The sequence below is a fragment of the Rhinopithecus roxellana genome, chromosome 18, assembly GCF_007565055.1.
Source record: "Rhinopithecus roxellana isolate Shanxi Qingling chromosome 18, ASM756505v1, whole genome shotgun sequence".
Lineage (NCBI taxonomy): Eukaryota > Metazoa > Chordata > Mammalia > Primates > Cercopithecidae > Rhinopithecus > Rhinopithecus roxellana.
In genome coordinates, this window is record NC_044566.1 from 64,315,623 (window position 1) to 64,333,780 (window position 18,158).

At 45.8% G+C, this 18,158-nt stretch overlaps 1 protein-coding gene across 2 annotated transcripts; it reads left to right on the forward strand.

Annotated features, from left to right (window-relative positions):
* Positions 1 to 2,858: 2,858 nt before the first annotated feature.
* Positions 2,859 to 12,806, forward strand: GJB6 (gap junction protein beta 6). 2 transcript variants are annotated; one of them, XM_030922420.1, is made up of 3 exons: positions 2,859 to 3,005; positions 5,437 to 5,598; positions 11,268 to 12,806. In XM_030922420.1, exon 3 carries the CDS (start codon positions 11,283 to 11,285, stop codon positions 12,066 to 12,068), a length of 786 nt encoding a protein of 261 aa, XP_030778280.1. In that variant the 5' UTR covers positions 2,859 to 3,005; positions 5,437 to 5,598; positions 11,268 to 11,282; the 3' UTR covers positions 12,069 to 12,806. The 2 variants fall into 2 exon arrangements, with proteins under 2 accessions (XP_030778280.1, XP_030778279.1); XM_030922419.1 differs by having other exon boundaries at positions 2,871 to 3,005; positions 5,434 to 5,598.
* Positions 12,807 to 18,158: the final 5,352 nt, after the last annotated feature.

Here is an 18,158-nt window from a genome sequence, read left to right on the forward strand (position 1 = left end):
GCATGTTGGGTTCTAGATGTAGCTGGAACCAGTTACCCCTTTCTTCTTGCCTGTCTCTCCCTTTTGGAATGAAATGCCTCTCCTATGCCTGCCCCACCGCTGTCTTTTGGGAGTAGAGAGTCTGTTTTGATTTCACAGGCTCGCGGCTGGAAATGAGTCTGCCTCAGGCGAGTCATGCCGGCCTTGGAATCTCAGCCTCATCGGATTTAGATTGCACTCTGGAGTTTGAACTTTTCAGTTGGTACTGGAAGAGTTAAGCTTTTGGGGACTATTGGGATGAAATGAATGTATTTCACATGTGAGAAAGGCATGAATTTTGGAGGCTAGGAGAGAATGCTATGGCTTGAATGTGTCCCCTAAAGTTAATGTGTTGGAAACTTAATCCCCAATGCAACAGTGTTGAAAGATGGGAGGGACTTTTAAGAGGTGATGAGGTGTGATGGCTTTGCCCTCATGAATGGATTAATGCTGTGATCTCTAGAGTGGGTTAGTTATCTTGGGAGTGGGTTCCTGAAAAAACAATGAATTTGACCCCCTTACTCTCTCTCCACTCCCACCTCTCTTTTCTTTCCCTATCCCTCTCATTCTTTTGCGCTTCCACGTCTGCCATGGGAAAACACAGCAAGAAAACTCTAGCTGGATGCCAGCATCTTGATATCAGACTTCCCAGCCTCTAGAACTGTGAAAAATACATTTCTTTTCTTTATCAATTACCAGTCTATGGTATTCTGTTATAGCAACACAAATGGACTAAGACAACTAATTTTCAGTTTTCAAATGAGCATCCCATCAAGTCCTTAAGTTTTATACAGTCCACATTTAATTTCTGCTGCAACAAGACTATCTGATGAGTAGCAAAAACTGAAGGACAGTGTTCAGTGTTAAGGCCATGCAAACTAATATAGATAATCTGAACAGAAAAAGAGATATTTTACACAGTGATGAGATGGTTTCATTTTTGGACACCTGAGCAAATGCAACACATTATCTGCAACAACTTTGGTTTGAAAGTTCTATCCTGCACCAGTCCTAGAACAATTTCCACTGGTCCAGAATGTCAATGCTCAGACACAGTACTGCATGGAACCAGGTGCAGGATTGAGAACAGGGCATGCTTTAGAAAAAGCAAAAGCTGTTTCCAGGACTATCTGCTATGCTAGTTCAGCTTTGCCAAGCAATATTCAGATACTCATGGAGCAGCATATACTATGAGCAAAGTACTTAGTATTGTAGAAATGCAAAAGAAGAAGAAGAAGAAGAAAAGCTTAAACTGTTTATAATCCCCAAAGAAGTTTACAATATGCTTAGAAAAATTATTTTACTATGTAAACAGCTGATCCTGGCTGGAGCATCTGTTTGGGAGAGGAATGGAGAGGAGACTGGGAAGTCCACCGTGGTTAAATTGTGTGGGGCAGGACAGAACACCCAAGATTCACTGCACAGGGCACTTCTGGGCAGTATGAGGATGGATGTCTAACACAAAAGCCTAGAGATGCTCGGTGCGGTGGCTCACGCCTGTAATCCCAGCACTTTGGGAGGCCGAGGAAGGTGGATCACCTGAGGTCAGGAGTTCGAGACCAGCCTGACCAACATGGAGAAACCCAGCTCTACCAAAAATACAAAACTTTGCCAGGCATGGTGGTGGGTGCCTGTCATCCCAGCTACTGGGAAAACTGAGGCAGGAGAATCACTTGAACCAGGGAGGTAGAGGTTGCAATGAGCTGAGATCACACCACCACACTCCAGCCTGGGCAACAGAGCCAGACTTCGTCAAAAAAAAAAAAAAAAAAAAAAAAATGCCTAGAGATTTCTGTGTCTCTCCACCTTCCAGGTTCCAGGCCATTTCTGGGACCTCCCCAGAGTTTTTAAAACTTGACTCGGGCAAATTCTCTAAGAACTTTGTTCTCCTCAAATAAAATATTTTGGAAGGTGGACTTTTATGAAGTCTTGGCTCAACTTCCACGACCTTTAAGAGACATCTTAATTGTTTCATGGGAGAATATGACCCAACAAGTGGCATATGGTTTAGGTGGGGACATTTAATAACCAAACAATTTTGTAGAATAAGCAAGTCACACATCTTTTGTCCGATGCATGACAGATTTGAACCTGTAAAGCCAGGTCCCTAAATAGCTTCCAACGTTTCCACCCCACTGGCCCTTGCACCACTGCCTGTACTGGCCCTGAGCTTTCTAGTCTTGACTGAAAAGCAGGGAGGCAATGGGGTCTCTCCTGGTGCACTGTCCGGAGGAAGGCCCGCTCTGCTTCCTCAGAGGAGGCTTCAAAGGATGGACGTAATTAATAAAAACAACCCTCTAAGTGGTCATTAATTAATAAAGAACCTCCAGGCTGCTACAGGAGAGGGCTGTGCACCCCGCGGGCTAGGAGAAGGCTGGAGTGCCCAGAAAGACCGAGGATGTGCCCTTCGTGCATCTTTAATTCACAGCCTGCCCCTCACACTGCTCGCCACGGGTGCACTAGGGAGGAAGGGCTCCCTGGAGGGCCTGGGCAGGCGCCCCACACCTGCACCCGCGCAGAGGGGGCTGCGCCCCCGAGGGAGAGCCCTGCCCCCTACATCCCTGGTACCCCGTCCCCTCCAAGGGCCGGAAAGAGGGCCCCTGCGCACCTCTTAGGGGTCCCCCATCCTGCGCCCCCCGCCACGGGAAAAGGGTCCCCGCTCTGCGCACCCTGGCCCCCGGGGGACAGCCCTGCCCTGCACTCCTTGCTCCCGCGGGGGACGGTCCGCGCCCAGCGCCTGGCGCGCCCGGGCAGGTGGGGCGCGGGGCTCGGGGAGTGACAGCGCTCGCCTCCCGTAGCCCGCCCGAGCCGCGTCAGGGCAGAGGCGGGGTGGGGCGCGGTTAAAAGGCGCAGCAGGTGGGAGCCGCGGCCTTCACCCGAAGCCGAATGAGCGCGCGACAGCCGGCGGCGCCCGAGCCCGACCTGCCTGCCCAGCCGGAGCGAAGGGCGCCGCCCCGCGCAGAGCCCGCGCCAGGGCCGCGGAGCAGGTGAGCGGGCGCGGACCGGCGGGGTCGCGCGGGGGGCGAGCGGGCGGCGCCACCTGGGCCCCGCGGGGGAGGAATTTCCTCCGAGAAACCAAAGCAGGCGAGGTCGGCGGCTGGTCCCCACCTCGCCCGTCGCTCCTGTTGCGCTCGGGAGCAGCGCCGGCGGGGGTGGGTGTCCGGCCGCACGGGGGGCGACCCGGCCCCATCTGCCTCCATCCGCACCCTCCTGTCCGCAGCGCCCCGGCCCCGGCCCCGGCCCCGGCCCGATGGTGGTGGGCGCCGCCCGCGCTGGCCCCTCTCTCTGTCCGCAGAGGAACGAGGATGGGCTGGTTTGACTTTTACCCCAGCGGGGCCCCCCTTGACTGGTACAACAGGTTTTATGAAGGTTTCGGACCGTATGTCTAAGAGGCCAGAGTGGGGGCCGGTGCCCCTTTCCCCCGTTTCATTTGCCGCGTGTTGGATTTTCTAAGCTTTTGTGGGTCACCGGCGTGTCCCCTTGGATTTGGGAAGAAGAAAGCCAGGTCTGGGATGCGGGTCTCAGTTCAGCCAAATCCTCGACTTGGGCCGATGCGTAAGTCCCCGAAGAACCGCAGGGTATGGGCTGCGTGATGGGCTTCCGAGAAACTTGGGAAATGCTGATGACAATAGCGTGGAAGACAGTAATTAAAAGTAATCGGCGACACATCTTAGTTAAAACGTGCAGGCACCAGAAGGCACATCCTGTCGGTGAAGGAGACCAGTCCCCGGTGTCACGGGCATCCTGTGTTGTGCAAACGGGGCTGGCCTCCCTTCCTGGGGAGCAGGACGGTCAGGGTGAGTGTGGCCTGCCCGCAGCTCTGCACTCCCGGAGGGTTAGGGACCTGCAGCCAGGTGGGGACACTGGCCCAGCGACCTCAGTGTCCCCTGGGTGGGCATACACTCTGTTTAGTGTCTGATTTAACCATGCCAGGTTGTTCTTTTCCCTCAAGTAGATTTTATGCCATACAACTCTTTTCTCGCCCCAGTTCTAGCAGAATCTAACCAGTGTTCTAGAAGAGAATGTCCTGCCCCCATGCAGTCTCCTTAGAATTGCAGGGCGCTGCTCAGAACTGCTCCTGTGGAGAGCTTTGTCTGTTGTTTGGATCCAGCAGGGTCTTTGGGGGTGTTGCTTGAAGCCTGCCAAGGAGGGGACGGGGGTTTTGAAGAGAGAACACCAGGGCTCTAGCCTGTCACGTAACTGGGGGTGTGGAGGGCACCTCACTACCACTGCAGTGACTAAAGCCTGGAAGACGCTGGTCAGTTCACCTGCCCCACTGGTTGTTTTTTAAACAAATTCTGATACAGGTAATGATGACTTTATGCTTCTTTTCTTGTGTTTTCTCTTCTGAATTCTGAGTGTTAGGAAGGAAAAGAAGTACAGAAGATCTGGCTAAACAATTTCAGTATGGCGAAAGAAAAATTCTAACTTACACGCCCTCTTCATGCATCTTTAATTCAATTTGAATATTCCAAGTGCTGTGAGCAGTTTGCACACATTAGTTTAAATATTAAATGGGATAAAATTGTGGGAAAGTAATTTCTGACCCAAGCTGCTTGGTCTGTGAGGGCATAACCTTCCAATGGCCACCTGCCACAGGTTATGATTTCTGTTTTAGTTGCTTAGTGCACGAGCGTAGACCTGGAACCCCAGAGGGCCTGCTCCATTTTTATTCTCAGGGTCATTTAAATCTAGTTGAGCCTAAATGTTTGGAAAGGACACAGTTTTGCTTGAATGAACAAACATATATTGCTAACAAGACCCAGAGAAGGAAAGTTTAACTTAATGGAAATCAATTTTTAACTCTTTGAATTCTTAAATGATGTAAGAAACATACATAATTCCATGAGTTGTCCATTGTTACATCTGGACTCCATAGACAGAAACAACGTTTCACTTTAGTGAGTTAATTTTGAAATGTATGAATCCTAGACCCATTGTTATCACTAGCTGTCACTTTATCAGGACAGTTGCTGAAGTTTTTTGTCACTACATTTAAAAATCAACTATCAGGTTGTCCCTTGGATGACCTAAGATTTCTAGAGACAAAAGAAATCTGTTCTTCCTGTTTAAAGAAAGAGCCTGAGATTTTTTTAAAAACACTGATTTGGGGATCAGGGAGTAGCCAGTGTCTCACACTCTCCCCTGTCCCTTTTTGTATTTCTCAAGGAGTGGGTTTGAGTCCTCAGTTGGGTGTTACCGTTATTTTGATAGGGAGAAGATCCTACTAAAGAGCACCTTTGATTATTTCGTGTGTGCAAAGTACAGAGCATCAGGAAGCTGGCAATTTCTGAACTTACCTCATAACAGTTCTGGGAATGAAGAAAAATACCCACAAAGTTTATTCAGGGGACACATTGCGGTGAGTAGGGGGGAGTTAAAGGAATATGGCAACAGCTACTATTTTTCCCTCAGCAGGCGACATCCTCACTGACCGAGCAAAGACTGACATTCGTGTCATCACTGTGCACCATTGGCACTCCAGTGGGGTAGGAGAAGGAGCTCTGACACCCTCGCAGAGGGACCTTGCCCTCATTCTTCGAGTCTGAAACGCCGGCAGTCGTTGGAAACAGGACTCAGGTTTGCTTGTTTTGCTTTGACATTGTTTTCCTTTTATCTATGCAGACTCCCCGAGTATCCAAAGCCACCTTCAAAATTGGGAGGCACATGTTCCTGTTCTCAGATCTATGAACAATTCCCTAGATGGCCGGGCGTGATGGCTCACGCCTGTAATCCCAACACTTTAGGAGGCCGAGGCTGAGGTCAGGAGTTCAAGACCAGCCTGACCAAGATGGCAAAACCCTGTCTCTACTAAAAAAAAAAAAAAAAAAAATTAATTAAGCAGGTGTGGTGGCAGGTGCCTGTAGTCCCAGCTATTCAGGAGGCTGAAGCACAAGCGTCACTTGAACCCGGGAGGTAGAGGTTGCAGTGAGCTGAGACACACCACTGCACTCTGCCCTGGGTGACAGAGCAAGACTGTCTCATTTGCTAAATGACATTGAAAGTGGAACAGAGCTATCTAGAAAAATATGCTGAGGGGTATGGGGGCTTTCGTTTTGGTTCTGTCATTAGTGAAATTATAATGGCATCGCTAACTAAGCTAGTTGTGATTAATTTCCCAAGTAAGAAGTTATAAAACAATCAAGAAATTTCATTACTGCAGTCAAATGCCAATCGATCTAAATTATTTGAGTTGTAAAAGGAAAGAATAATCTATCTTCATAATGCTGTGTGGCTCCTCAAAAGTAAAATCAATGCTTTACTTATTTTTAGAGCTAGATATTTCAAACTGGAGCTTTAGTATCAAGAATACAGCATTGAGTTGTTCACTATGAATAGATTTACTACAAAACCGAACACAGTTTACCTTTTTAAGTTTAAATGTAACCACATTCTTAGAAGTTGAAGACTGCAGAAGGTAAGCATATCTAGTCTTTCCTTAAAAGACAGCCAGAGAGGCATCAGTTAAAATGAACCTCTCTGGTTTCCGAAGAAAGGGTTAATATTTTACTTTGTATTGAAAAAGCTCCTCCCATTGGCTCCAGCCCTCCAGAAGCAGGAGAGGAAAGAGGTACTTTGTTTACCACAGCTGCAATGGGTCCCAGTGGATGTCATGATTTTGGAAAGTAATTTGAAATTAGTGGCCGGGCGCGGTGGCTCAAGCCTGTAATCCCAGCACTTTGGGTGGCCGAGGCGGGCGGATCACGAGGTCAGGAGATCGAGACCATCCTGGCTAACACGGTGAAACCCCGTCTCTACTAAAAAAATACAAAAAAAAAACTAGCCGGGCGAGGTGGCGGGCGCCTGTAGTCCCAGCTACTCGGGAGGCTGAGGCAGGAGAATGGCGTAAACCCGGGAGGCGGAGTTTGCAGTGAGCTGAGATCTGGCCACTGCACTCCAGCCTGGGTGACAGAGCGAGACTCCTTCTCAAAAAAAAAAAAAAAAAAGAAATTAGTGACAACTTCACTAATTGAAATAACCTTCAAATCTTCTCCAACCAAGAGGATTTGTGAAAGATTATGCCCTGTGGTTATGTGTTTTCACAAGGGAGAGCCTGGGGGCTGGCGCTTTCTTTGCCACCCCCAACCCCCAACATCCTTCCTCTGGGCCCCTCTGCAGTCTGTCCACCCACCCTGTCCACCCATGAAAGTCAGGACAGGAGCAGCCAGTGGACTTGAGTCCTCCTTAAAACTTGCTGAGTCTCCTGCATTTACCGCCATCCTCCCACAGCTCCTTGAGTCGGAGCGTCTCCTGGGGCAGCCAGGACTGGCCAGTGATGGCAGCAATGTGCTGGAAATTTGGTGCTTGGTAACCCTCCACTGGCCCATCACCCTGGCCTGTCTCTTGACACTTGCAAGGGGAGCTCTCCTCTCCCTGGCTGTTGGCCTGCAGAGAATGCTACGCAGCGCAGATCTCTAGGGCTGGTTGGTGAGCCCCTCAGGAGTGACACAACCTGGAAGAGAGTAGGGAAGAGCCACTCTCTCACTGTCTCGATTGGGAAGCACTAGCTCAGGGGCACTGAGCGCCTAGGGGCAGCCCACTCAGGACCAGGCAGGTTTGGAGAGAGGACACGGCCCCTCCCTTGGATCACTTCTGCTGTCAGGAATAACAGGGCCTTTGTGGCTCTTGCAGGAGGACGCTGTGAACCAGGAGACTGAGACTGTCCTGAGTGACTGGGGGACTAAACACACTTGTATTGGGTTTAACCTCATTTTTCTCAGCAAGCTCAGCATCTCCTTTACTTTTCTTCGTTTAAAGGCATAAGTGGATTGCCGATTTTTAGTACCAGCATTGTGAAGCGCGCATTGTGAAACAGATTATTTTCTGTTCAGTTTTGCTATGTTAATAGAACACCTTCAGAGCGTGTGGTTTGGGGACCCAGAAGAATCCATAGAAATGTAAAAAGCTGCTGCCGTTATAATTGTCCCTGTTTTTTTTTAAAAACAAAAACAAAAACAAAAAAAACCAGGGAGAAGCCCGAAGCTGCAGAGGTCAGGGGCTTCTAGAAAGTGTGGACCAGTGTTCCTGGGGGGAATTTGTGACCTCTTGACTTTTTCTGTGACTGTAGCCTCTCAGAATCATCCAGGCCATGTCGCCCTCTGGCTCCCTGATCCGTTTGCTGCCTAGAAGGTTGGAGCACAGGGGACCACGGGGTGCCGTTGTTCAGGCAGGCCACGTGCTAGGGAACCAAGAGAACACAGCCATCTCACCTGCTGGGGAGGTTAAATTCTATGGACTTCGAAGTGTTGGAGAAAATGCGAACCATTTACCTGATAAATCAAACTCTTGCTGATTGGGCATTTTGTTGATCAAATTTCAATAGGAGGTGTTTCTTGGTTAATAAGAGAACATCTTCATTTTATAAATAAACAGGACTGATCCCATAGGTGAACAGCTGCTGTAAAATAGGTTTAAACATCAAGATGTACAAATTTCTTGCTCCTCACTGGTCACATTTTGAAATGCTTTTGAGATAGAACATCAACAATTAGGAAAATGTATTATACCTTTCGTCTGAGAATAATATTAATTTTACAAATCATAGCATTTAGCATGAGCTTTTTAAATGAAGCTGCATTTACTGTGGACAGTGGCCATCTCTTTAGGCTGCGAAATGTGTTGTACATGAAAGGGAGGCATTAGGAAACACACTTTAATTATGGAACGCTGGGACCAGGGCTCCTAGGGGAACCCGCTGTGCATTGCCCCAGCAGACACTCACGCAGCCTCTGATGAAATGCTTCAAGGGATGAGAAAACAAGGTTTGAAGGGTAGCCATTTCAATTTTCTTTTTTTATTATTATTTTTTAAGAAAAACCTGGCTTAAAAGCAAAAACCTGGCTTTCTGTTAATGCTGAGTGCCAGATCCAGTTCTTAGTCCTAGATCCATGCAGGCATTGAATCTTCTGCCTCACATTCCAGGGTCACCGCCCTGTGCCTCAGCATCTTCCTCAAGCTAGTGTTTGTTCTGTTCCCTCTGCTGTGAGGTAACCTCCAGCCTCTTCCATCTGTCCACACACCTGTTGATGCGCCCCCGAGGACCACGTCTTTCCTGAAACATGAAAAGAGCCCACCCTTCTGATGTGGGCTGCCTGGGGAGCCCAGCACTCTGTTCCCTTCACACAGCCTGAGCCTGAGTCTCTTTCTTGCAGCCTTGTGCTGTGGTGCTGATATCCCGCTGATAAGGATATCCCTCCTAAGGAATACCAGTATTCCTGAAGTAAAATGCTGAGCTGCAGTTATTAAAAGAACCATGAAAATACAACCTACCCACGATAGGCGCGGCGTCAACAAGGACCGTTGTGATTCCAAGACTCAGTGCCGTTGCCATCACCATAGTTGCTATCACGAAACTCTTAACAAGAAATTTAGTGATGCCGCTTTAGAATGTTGCTGCAGGCTCAACAGAAAGCCCCCCAGTTCACACATACATATTTTCTCTTATTTTAAAAATCAAGGTAGTTGCCCTCCTCCAGGAATTGGGCCCCTCTTTTCATTCTGAATAATAATATTCTCTTCTCCTGTGGAAATGCTTAAAGAATTAAAAATAGAATAACCATGAGATCCAGCAATCTCACACTGAGATACCTAAAAGACTTGAAAGCAGGGTCTTGAAAAAAGTATTAGTACACCCTTACTCAGAGTAGTGTTACAACAGCCAAAAGGTGGAAGCAGCCCAGTGTCCATCGATGGGTGAATGAGTAAACAAAATGGGGACCATCTATACAGTGGAATAGTATTCAGCCTCCCAAATAAGGAAATCCTATCACTCGCTGCAACGTGGAGGAACCTCGAGGACATGATGCTGAGTGAAATAAGCCAGTCCCAAAAGACAAGTGCTATGGCTTTCTACTTATATGAGGTCAGTAGAGCAGTCAAAATCATAGACACAGAAAGTAGAATGGTGGTTGCTGGGGGCTGGGGAGGGGGAAATGGAGAATTGTTGCTTAATATTAATACCCAGACAAGGGCAAAAAAAACAATTTCTCAGAAAGCCAACAGAACTAGGAGTTGGAATTTTCCAACAGGTCTGCTGACCGCACCCGGCCAAGCATGAGAATGTTTTTAGGGTGAGCATTCCTTTTCAGAAAACCTCAGACTAGCAGGGGACTCCCTCATGCCCTGACAGCCTGTAAAAAAATGCCTGAGTGAATTACTCTGGGGAGAGGTCTTTTACTTTCTGAAAATTTTCAAAGGGTCCATGATACCTCCTTTTATTTTTCGAAGGGGAATGCTGACCAGTTCTATAGTCTTCCGTGGCAGTGTAGGATAAGAAGGCAACTGTTTGAATTATAGCAGAAGTGTCCATAGCTGTAAAGAAGTCCTTTTTCTCTTGGGATGGAGAATCAGTGCATTCACAGGGAAGGAGGCCCTGGGTGGCAGGGGCGGCAGATCCCCTCCTCGGCCGCCCCTGGCGCAAACAGGACCCGCTGGGGAGGCAAAGCCAACGTGGGCTTGGTTATACTGAAGATATGTTGGAGAACAATGGAGCAATCTTTATAAAAGATTGTGAGTCTCTTTTAGAAGAGGATTTCTCAGTAGTTGACAATATTAGATTTCCTAAGAACACATGAGTATGGCAGATGATGTTATTCAAGCTAGAATTAAGTATAAATATATTGTATAAATAAGCTAGTATTTTGTTTTTTCCCTTCTTAGTCTGTTGGGTAAACTAGATTATGTCATTCCAACGAAAGTTTTGTTTTCCCTGAATAAGCTATTTAACGAATAAAATCTACCGTGGAAGCTCGGTGAGGAGCCCTTGGATAAAGCCAAACTGGTGTAACAGCTCAGAAAGTGATTAAAAAGGAGCTTGGAAATGAATTCATTTACCTGTGTTCCTGGATTAATGCAAACAGCAATCTAATATATGATCTGAATTCAGTTGAATCAAGATGATCTGAACTCCCTCCTCTGAAAACTTATTTCTGACCAAAAACATGAGATTTTTTTTTTTCCCCTTTGGTGAGACAGAATCTCAGAATCTCGCTCTGTCGCCCAGGCTGGAGTGCACTGGCGCGATCTCAGCTCACTGTAAGCTCCACCTCCCTGGTTCACCCCATTCTCCTGCCTCAGCCTCCCAAGTAGCTGGGACTACAGGTGCCCGCCGACTAGCAGGGCAGGGAGTTGAAGTTGTAAAATACCACAGCCTACCTTAAAATAAAGTTGGCTTCAGTCTGTAATATCACTGTGTCACTTTCCCAGGGCCTCTTCCACTAACAAACCTTTGCCCCCTTTTGTCTGTTTAGGGATAAACCGGCACAATGGACTGGGGGGCCCTGCACACTTTGATTGGGGGCGTCAACAAACACTCCACCAGCATCGGGAAGGTGTGGGTCACGGTCATCTTCATCTTTCGCGTCATGATCCTTGTGGTGGCTGCTCACGAAGTGTGGGGCGACGAGCAGGAGGACTTTGTCTGCAACACACTGCAACCGGGATGCAAAAACGTGTGCTACGACCACTTTTTTCCGGTGTCCCACATCCGGCTGTGGGCCCTCCAGCTGATCTTCGTCTCCACCCCAGCGCTGCTGGTGGCCATGCACGTGGCCTACTACAGGCACGAAACCACCCGCAAGTTCAGGCGAGGAGACAAGAGGAATGAATTCAAAGACATAGAGGACATTAAAAAGCAGAAGGTTCGGATAGAGGGGTCGCTGTGGTGGACGTACACCAGCAGCATCTTTTTCCGAATCATCTTCGAAGCGGCCTTTATGTATGTGTTTTACTTCCTTTACAATGGGTACCACCTGCCCTGGGTGTTGAAATGTGGGATTGATCCCTGCCCCAACCTTGTTGACTGCTTTATTTCTAGGCCAACGGAGAAGACTGTGTTTACCATTTTTATGATTTCTGCATCTGTGATTTGCATGCTGCTTAACGTGGCAGAGTTGTGCTACCTGCTGCTGAAAGTGTGTTTTAGGAGATCAAAGAGAGCACAGACACAGAGAAATCACCCCAACCATGCCCTAAAGGAGAGTAAGCAGAATGAAATGAATGAGCTGATTTCAGATAGTGGTCAAAATGCAATCACAGGTTTCCCAAGCTAAACATTTCAAGGTGAAATGTAGCTGCGTCATAAGGAGACTTTTGTCTTCTCCAGAAGGCAATACCAACCTGAAAGTTCCTTCTCTAGCCTGAAGAGTTTGTCTTTATAGATGACTTTCATAATAAATAGACACTTGAGTTAACTTTTTGTAGGATACTTGTACCATTCATACACAACGTGATCAAATATGTGGTCCATCTCTGAAAACAAGAGACTGCTTGACAGAGGAGCATTGCAGTCACTTCAACAGGTTCCTTTTAAGTGGACTCTCTGACAAAGTGGGTACTTCCTGAAAATTTATGTAACTGTTGTTGGTAAAGAACATTTATCTAGAAATCGATACTTTTATTAGGAAAAGATATTTTTATAGGCTTGGATGCTTTTAGTTCTGACTTTGAATTTATATAAAGTATTTTTATAATGACTGGTCTTCCTTACCTGGAAAAATATGAGATGTTAGTTTTAGAATTACACCACAAGTATCTAAATTTGGAACTTACAAAGGGTCTATCTTGTAAATATTGTTTTGCATTGTCTGTTGGCAAATTTGTGAACTGTCATGATATGCTTAAGGTGGAAAGTTCATTGCACAATTTATTTTTACTGCTTTCTGAAGGTAGATGGAACAATATGGAAGCAGAAGGCTTTTTTAACTCACCTATTTGCCAATCATTGTGAACAACTGAAAGTGAATGTGATTACCTCAATAAAGCTCGGCCCCATTGCTTAAGCCTTCGCACGCCTTGTGGTTTCTGTTGCATCTGGGCAGCTTGCTGCCAACCCTCGTGGGCTGGGTGCTTTTGCTGGGAAGGCGACCAGTTACTGTGGGTGGAGGGGCCTGGGACCTCAACAGGGATTCGTGCATCCTCACTGCGAATGGGCAGAGGCTAAGTTTAGCAGCCTACAGGGCACTCAGCTTGGAGCGGGCCACTTGTACGACACTAGGAATGATGTCCTCAGGGTCAGTTCATCCTGGAAAGAGAGGAGGTTAGGGAAATCTTAAGCCTTCATCCCGTAGTGACTGAGAAAAGCACCCACAGTTTAGCACCCAGAGGTGGGGAAACCTCTTCCCCCCGCCCCAAGGATTTCCAGATTGGACACAGATACCGTTAGTGTGGGTGTGGGTGAGGCAGGTGCAGACTGATCGCTCCTGGGAGCAACGGCACACCCGTGAACTCACTCCCTGCATAAAGGGACACAGCATGATACCCCACCCATGGGGACACCCGGCGAACGGTGAACACACATGTGGGCTTGGCGTGGCACGTTGATTCCTCCAGGACCTCCTTCAGAAACTTGCTCCAGAGAAACAAAAATAGACTTCTCATTTTCTTTAGTCTAAAGCAAATCCCAAAATATTTCATCCATAAATATTTTAGTACCAATCTATAAAAACAAGCGCTAAGCTTTTAAAGCAAAATCACAATTTCATCATCACACTAAAACAATCTAGTTGGCACTCATAATCCTGCTTTTCCTGGGATGTTCCTTTCTTTTTATTTTATTTATTTTTATTTTTATTTTTTGAGACAGAGCCTCACTCTGTAGCCCAGGCTGGAGTGCAGTGGCACAATCTTGGCTCACTGCAACCTCTGCCTCCCAGGTTCAAGCGATTCTCCTGCCTTAGCCTCCCAAGTGGCTGGGATTACAGGCGTGCACCACCACGCCTGGCTAATTTTTATGCTTTCAGTAGAGATGAGCTTTTACCATGTTGGCCAGGCTGGTCTCCAACTCCTGGACTCAAGTGATCCGCCCTCCTCGGCTTCCCAAAGTGCTGAGATTACAAGAGTGAGCCACCGCGTCCAGCCCTGTTCCTTTCTTTTTAATTTTTTTTTTTTTTTTTTTTTTTGAGACGGAGTCTCGCTCTGTCGCCCAGGCTAGAGTGCAGTGGCCGGATCTCAGCTCACTACAAGCTCCGCCTCCCGGGTTCACGCCATTCTCCTGCCTCAGCCTCCCGAGTAGCTGGGACTACAGGTGCCCGCCACCTCGCCCGGCTACTTTTTTTTTGTATTTTTTAGCAGAGACGGGGTTTCACCGTGTAGGCCAGGATGGTCTCGATCTCCTGACCTCGTGATCCGCCCATCTCGGCCTCCCAAAGTGCTGGGATTACAGGCTTGAGCCACCGTGCCCAGCCTCCTTTCTTTTTAAATCGCTGGTTGTACAAGTATTGCATGAAGCCCATAGGAAGCGGGGAAGATCGGGGCAAATAATACAGCCTTGGCAACAATCCCAGTACAAATGGAGGAGGCATCTTCTCCCCACCTCTCCCCCAGGACTACTGCAGTTGGCCCCTCCATTCCCTCTCTTCTTTTTTAGACAATAAATTGAGGTAAAATGGATATACACAGAACTACCCATATCTAAAGTGTCCAATTTGATGGGTTTGGACCTATGGAAACACCCAGGACACCCAGCACCATAATCAAGGTAATAAAAATACCCATCACCTCCATAGGCTCCTGTGTTGCATTGTTTTTTGTTTTGTTTTTGTTTGTTTGTTTGTTTGTGGTAAGAACATTTAACATGAGAACTATCCTCTTAAGGTATTCTGAAGTGCACAAGACGTTGTTCACTATGGGCAGGATGCTGTGCAGAAGATCTCTAGAACATACTCTTCTAGCATCACTGAAACTTTATATCCATTGAACAATAATTCCCCACATCCTTAAATCCACACCCCTCCCCAGCCCTGGAAACTGCTGTTGGATTCTTTGCTACTCAAGAGATTGACTGTTTTAGACACACATCAGTACGATCAGGAATATTTACCTTCCTGTGCCTGGCTTATTTCACTTAGCATAATGTCCTCTGGGTTCATCCATGTTGCCCCAGATGGCAGGATTTTCTTCCTTTTTAAGGTTGAATAATATTCCATTGTATGGATATACCATACTTTCCATTTTCATTTATCTGTCTAAACTATTATGAGATATCACCTTATATCTGTTAGGACGGCTATTATCAAAAAACAAAGCAAAACAGAAACAAAGGATGAGTGTTGGTGAAGATGTGGGGCAAATGGAGTTCTCCTGCACTGTTAGCAGGAATGAAGAAGGGTGCAGCATTATGGAAGGCAGGATGGAGGAACTTAGATCTCAGTCTTTTCTTCTTTCCTATGGTATGCATTCAGTGCTACACATTTCCTTATTAGCACTCCTTTAGCTATGCTAACAAATTTTGATATGTTGTATTTTTAAATTTCATTCAGTACAATGTATTCAGAAGTGTGTTTTAGTTTCCAAGTGTTTCGAAATTTTCCTATTATCTTTCTGCTATTCATTTCTAGTTTGATTTTATTATGGCCAGAGAACATACTATTATTTTATTCTTTGAAATGTATTGAGGTTTGTTTTATGGCTTATGTATTAATACTCTTATGTTTTGACATCAGAATAATGTCCGTGGCCTTACTAACCCTGAGGAGACTGTCCCTCCCAGGGCCAGCTAATTCCTAAGAGATGGCAAATAACTCCCTGTGAGTGCACCAATTATACGCAAACCAATCAATCCAAACCTAGACCCTAACCACCCCCTTCATCAGTCCCTCACAGAGATTTCACATTCGAGGCCACTGTCTACCTGCCCTAATCAGTCCAGGGCCAGGTACCAGACCAATGGGGATAGCCCCTATGCCTCAGAGCCCCCTGAAATTTTCACACTAGTCAATCCCAAGTCTGCTAAGCCTGTTTACTCTGCCTTGCCTTTCCCAGAGAAACCACATTAATGGCTGTTGCGGGAAGTCAGGGACCCCAAACAGAGGGACCAGCTGGAGCCATGGCAAAAAAACAAAAATTGTGAAGATTTCATTTTAATATGGACATTTATCAGTTCCCAAATAATACTTTTATAAATTCTTATGCCTGTCTTTAATCTCTTAATCCTGTTACCTTCATAAGCTGAGGATGTACGTCACCTCAGGACCATTGTGATAATTGTGTTAACTGTACAAACTGATTGTAAAACGTGTGTTTGAACAATATGAAATCAGTGCATCTTGAAAAAGAACAGAATAACAGCAATTTTTAGGGAACAAGGTTAAGACAACCATAAGGTCTGACTGCCTGTGGGGTCAGGCAAAAAGAGCCATATTTTTCTTCTTGCAGAGAGCCTATAAACGAATGTGCAAGTAGGGAAGATATTGTTAATTATTTTCCTAGCAAGGAATGTTAATATTAATACTCTGGGAAAAAATGCCTTCCTGTGAAGAGGTCTACAAAAGGCCGTTCTGGGAATGTCTGTCTTATGCAGTTGAGATAAGGACTGAGATATGCCCTGGTCTCCTGCAGTACCCTCAGGCTCACTGGGGTGGGGAAAAAACTCCGCTCTGGTAAATTTGTGATCAGACCAGTTCTCTGCTCTTGAACTCTGTTTTCTGTTTTTTAAGATGTTTATCAAGACAATACATGTACTGCTGAACATAGACCCTTATCAGTAGTTCTGCTTTTGCCCTTTGTTCTGTTCCCTCAGAAGCATGTGATCTTCGTTAGACGCTTACTACTAGTTCTGCTTTTTGCCTTTTGAAGCATGTGATCTTTGTACCTCCTCCCTATTCCTACACCCCCTCCCCTTTTGAAACACTTAATAAAAACTTGCTGGTCTGAGACTCAGGTGGGCAACACAGTCCTACCGACATGTGATGTCACCCCCAGTGGTCCAGCTGTAAAAGTCCTCTCTTTACACTGTCTCTCTTTATTTCTCAGCCGGCCGACACTTATGGAAAGTAGAACCTATGTTGAAATACTGGGGACAGTTTCCCCCAATAAATGCCTCTTGCCCACATTTCCCCTGACCCCCTCCGCCTCCTGGCTGACTCTGGTACTTTTCCATATGGCCCTGCGTGGTGTGTTTGCCCCCTATTTCTAGAGCACTGTGAGTAAAAACCTTTTCCTTCATGACAGTCATTTCCATGCCTGCATTTCTTATCACACCTGATTAAAACAGGTGTGATATTTTAAAATAAAATGTGGTCTATCTTGGTACACATTTTTTGGACTAGAAAAGAATGTTTATTTCAGTGTTGTTGGGTGAAGTGCTTGGTAAATCCCAACTACAGCCTGTTGGTTGATGGTGTGGTTGAGTTCTTCTATGTCCTTGCTGGTTTTTTGCCTAGTTTTTCTATCAGTTGTTGAGAGGGGGTGTTCAAGTGTTCATCCATATTTGTGGATATATCTATTTCTCCTTTCAGTTCCATCAGCTTTTGCATCACTTATTTTTCAGCTTTGTTATTTGGTGCATACACATTCAGGATTGTTGTGTCTTCTTAGTGAATTGACACTTTTAGCATTAGGTGATGTCACTCTCTGACTCATAATTTTCTTTGCTCTGAAGTCTACATGATATACTTTTTTCCATCCTTTTATTTTTGACTTGCCTATGTCATTAAATTTGAAGTGAGTTTCTTATAGACAACACCTAGTTTGATAATGTGTTTTAGTCCGTTTTGTTAATCTGTCTTTTAATGGGTGTATTTAGACCAATTTATTTAATGTAATTGTTGATGTTTTAAGGCTTTAGCTCTGCTCTTTTATTTTTTGTTTTCTTTTTGTTGTGTCTGTTTTTTATTTCTGTTTTCTTTCCCTCGTCCCTTTCTGTGGTTTGCTTAAATGATTTTTACAGTTCTATTTTTATGTATCTATTATTTTTGTGTGTATCTTTCTGTGGCATTTTTAGTCATTGCCCTAGGTATTATATTGTATTTATATAACTTATCACAGTCGCCTAATGTCATCACTTTACCAGTTTGAGTGACACAGAGAAACCTTACTTCCCATTATGTCCCTTAATCCTTCTCCATTTATAATTATCTCAGATGTTTCCTCTACATACATTTAGAACCACATCAGTCAGTGTTATAATTTTTCTTTCAACAGCGAAATACAATTTAGAAAACACAAAAGAAGAAGGAAAATCTATTGTATTTACTCATATTGTTGCTTACCATGTTCTTTCTGGTGTTCTAAGGTTCCTTCTTTTATCATTTTCTTTCTGAATACAGAACTTCTGTTGGCTATTCTTTTATGATTGGTCTCTTGGTGATAAATTTTTTGCTTTCTTTTATTTGAGAAAGTTTTTATTACCTCCTCACTCATGA

Bases quoted from the DNA above. Each gene is read 5' to 3' on its own strand.
- GJB6 (XM_030922420.1), top strand. From the start codon at position 11,283: ATGGACTGGGGGGCCCTGCACACTTTGATTGGGGGCGTCAACAAACAC.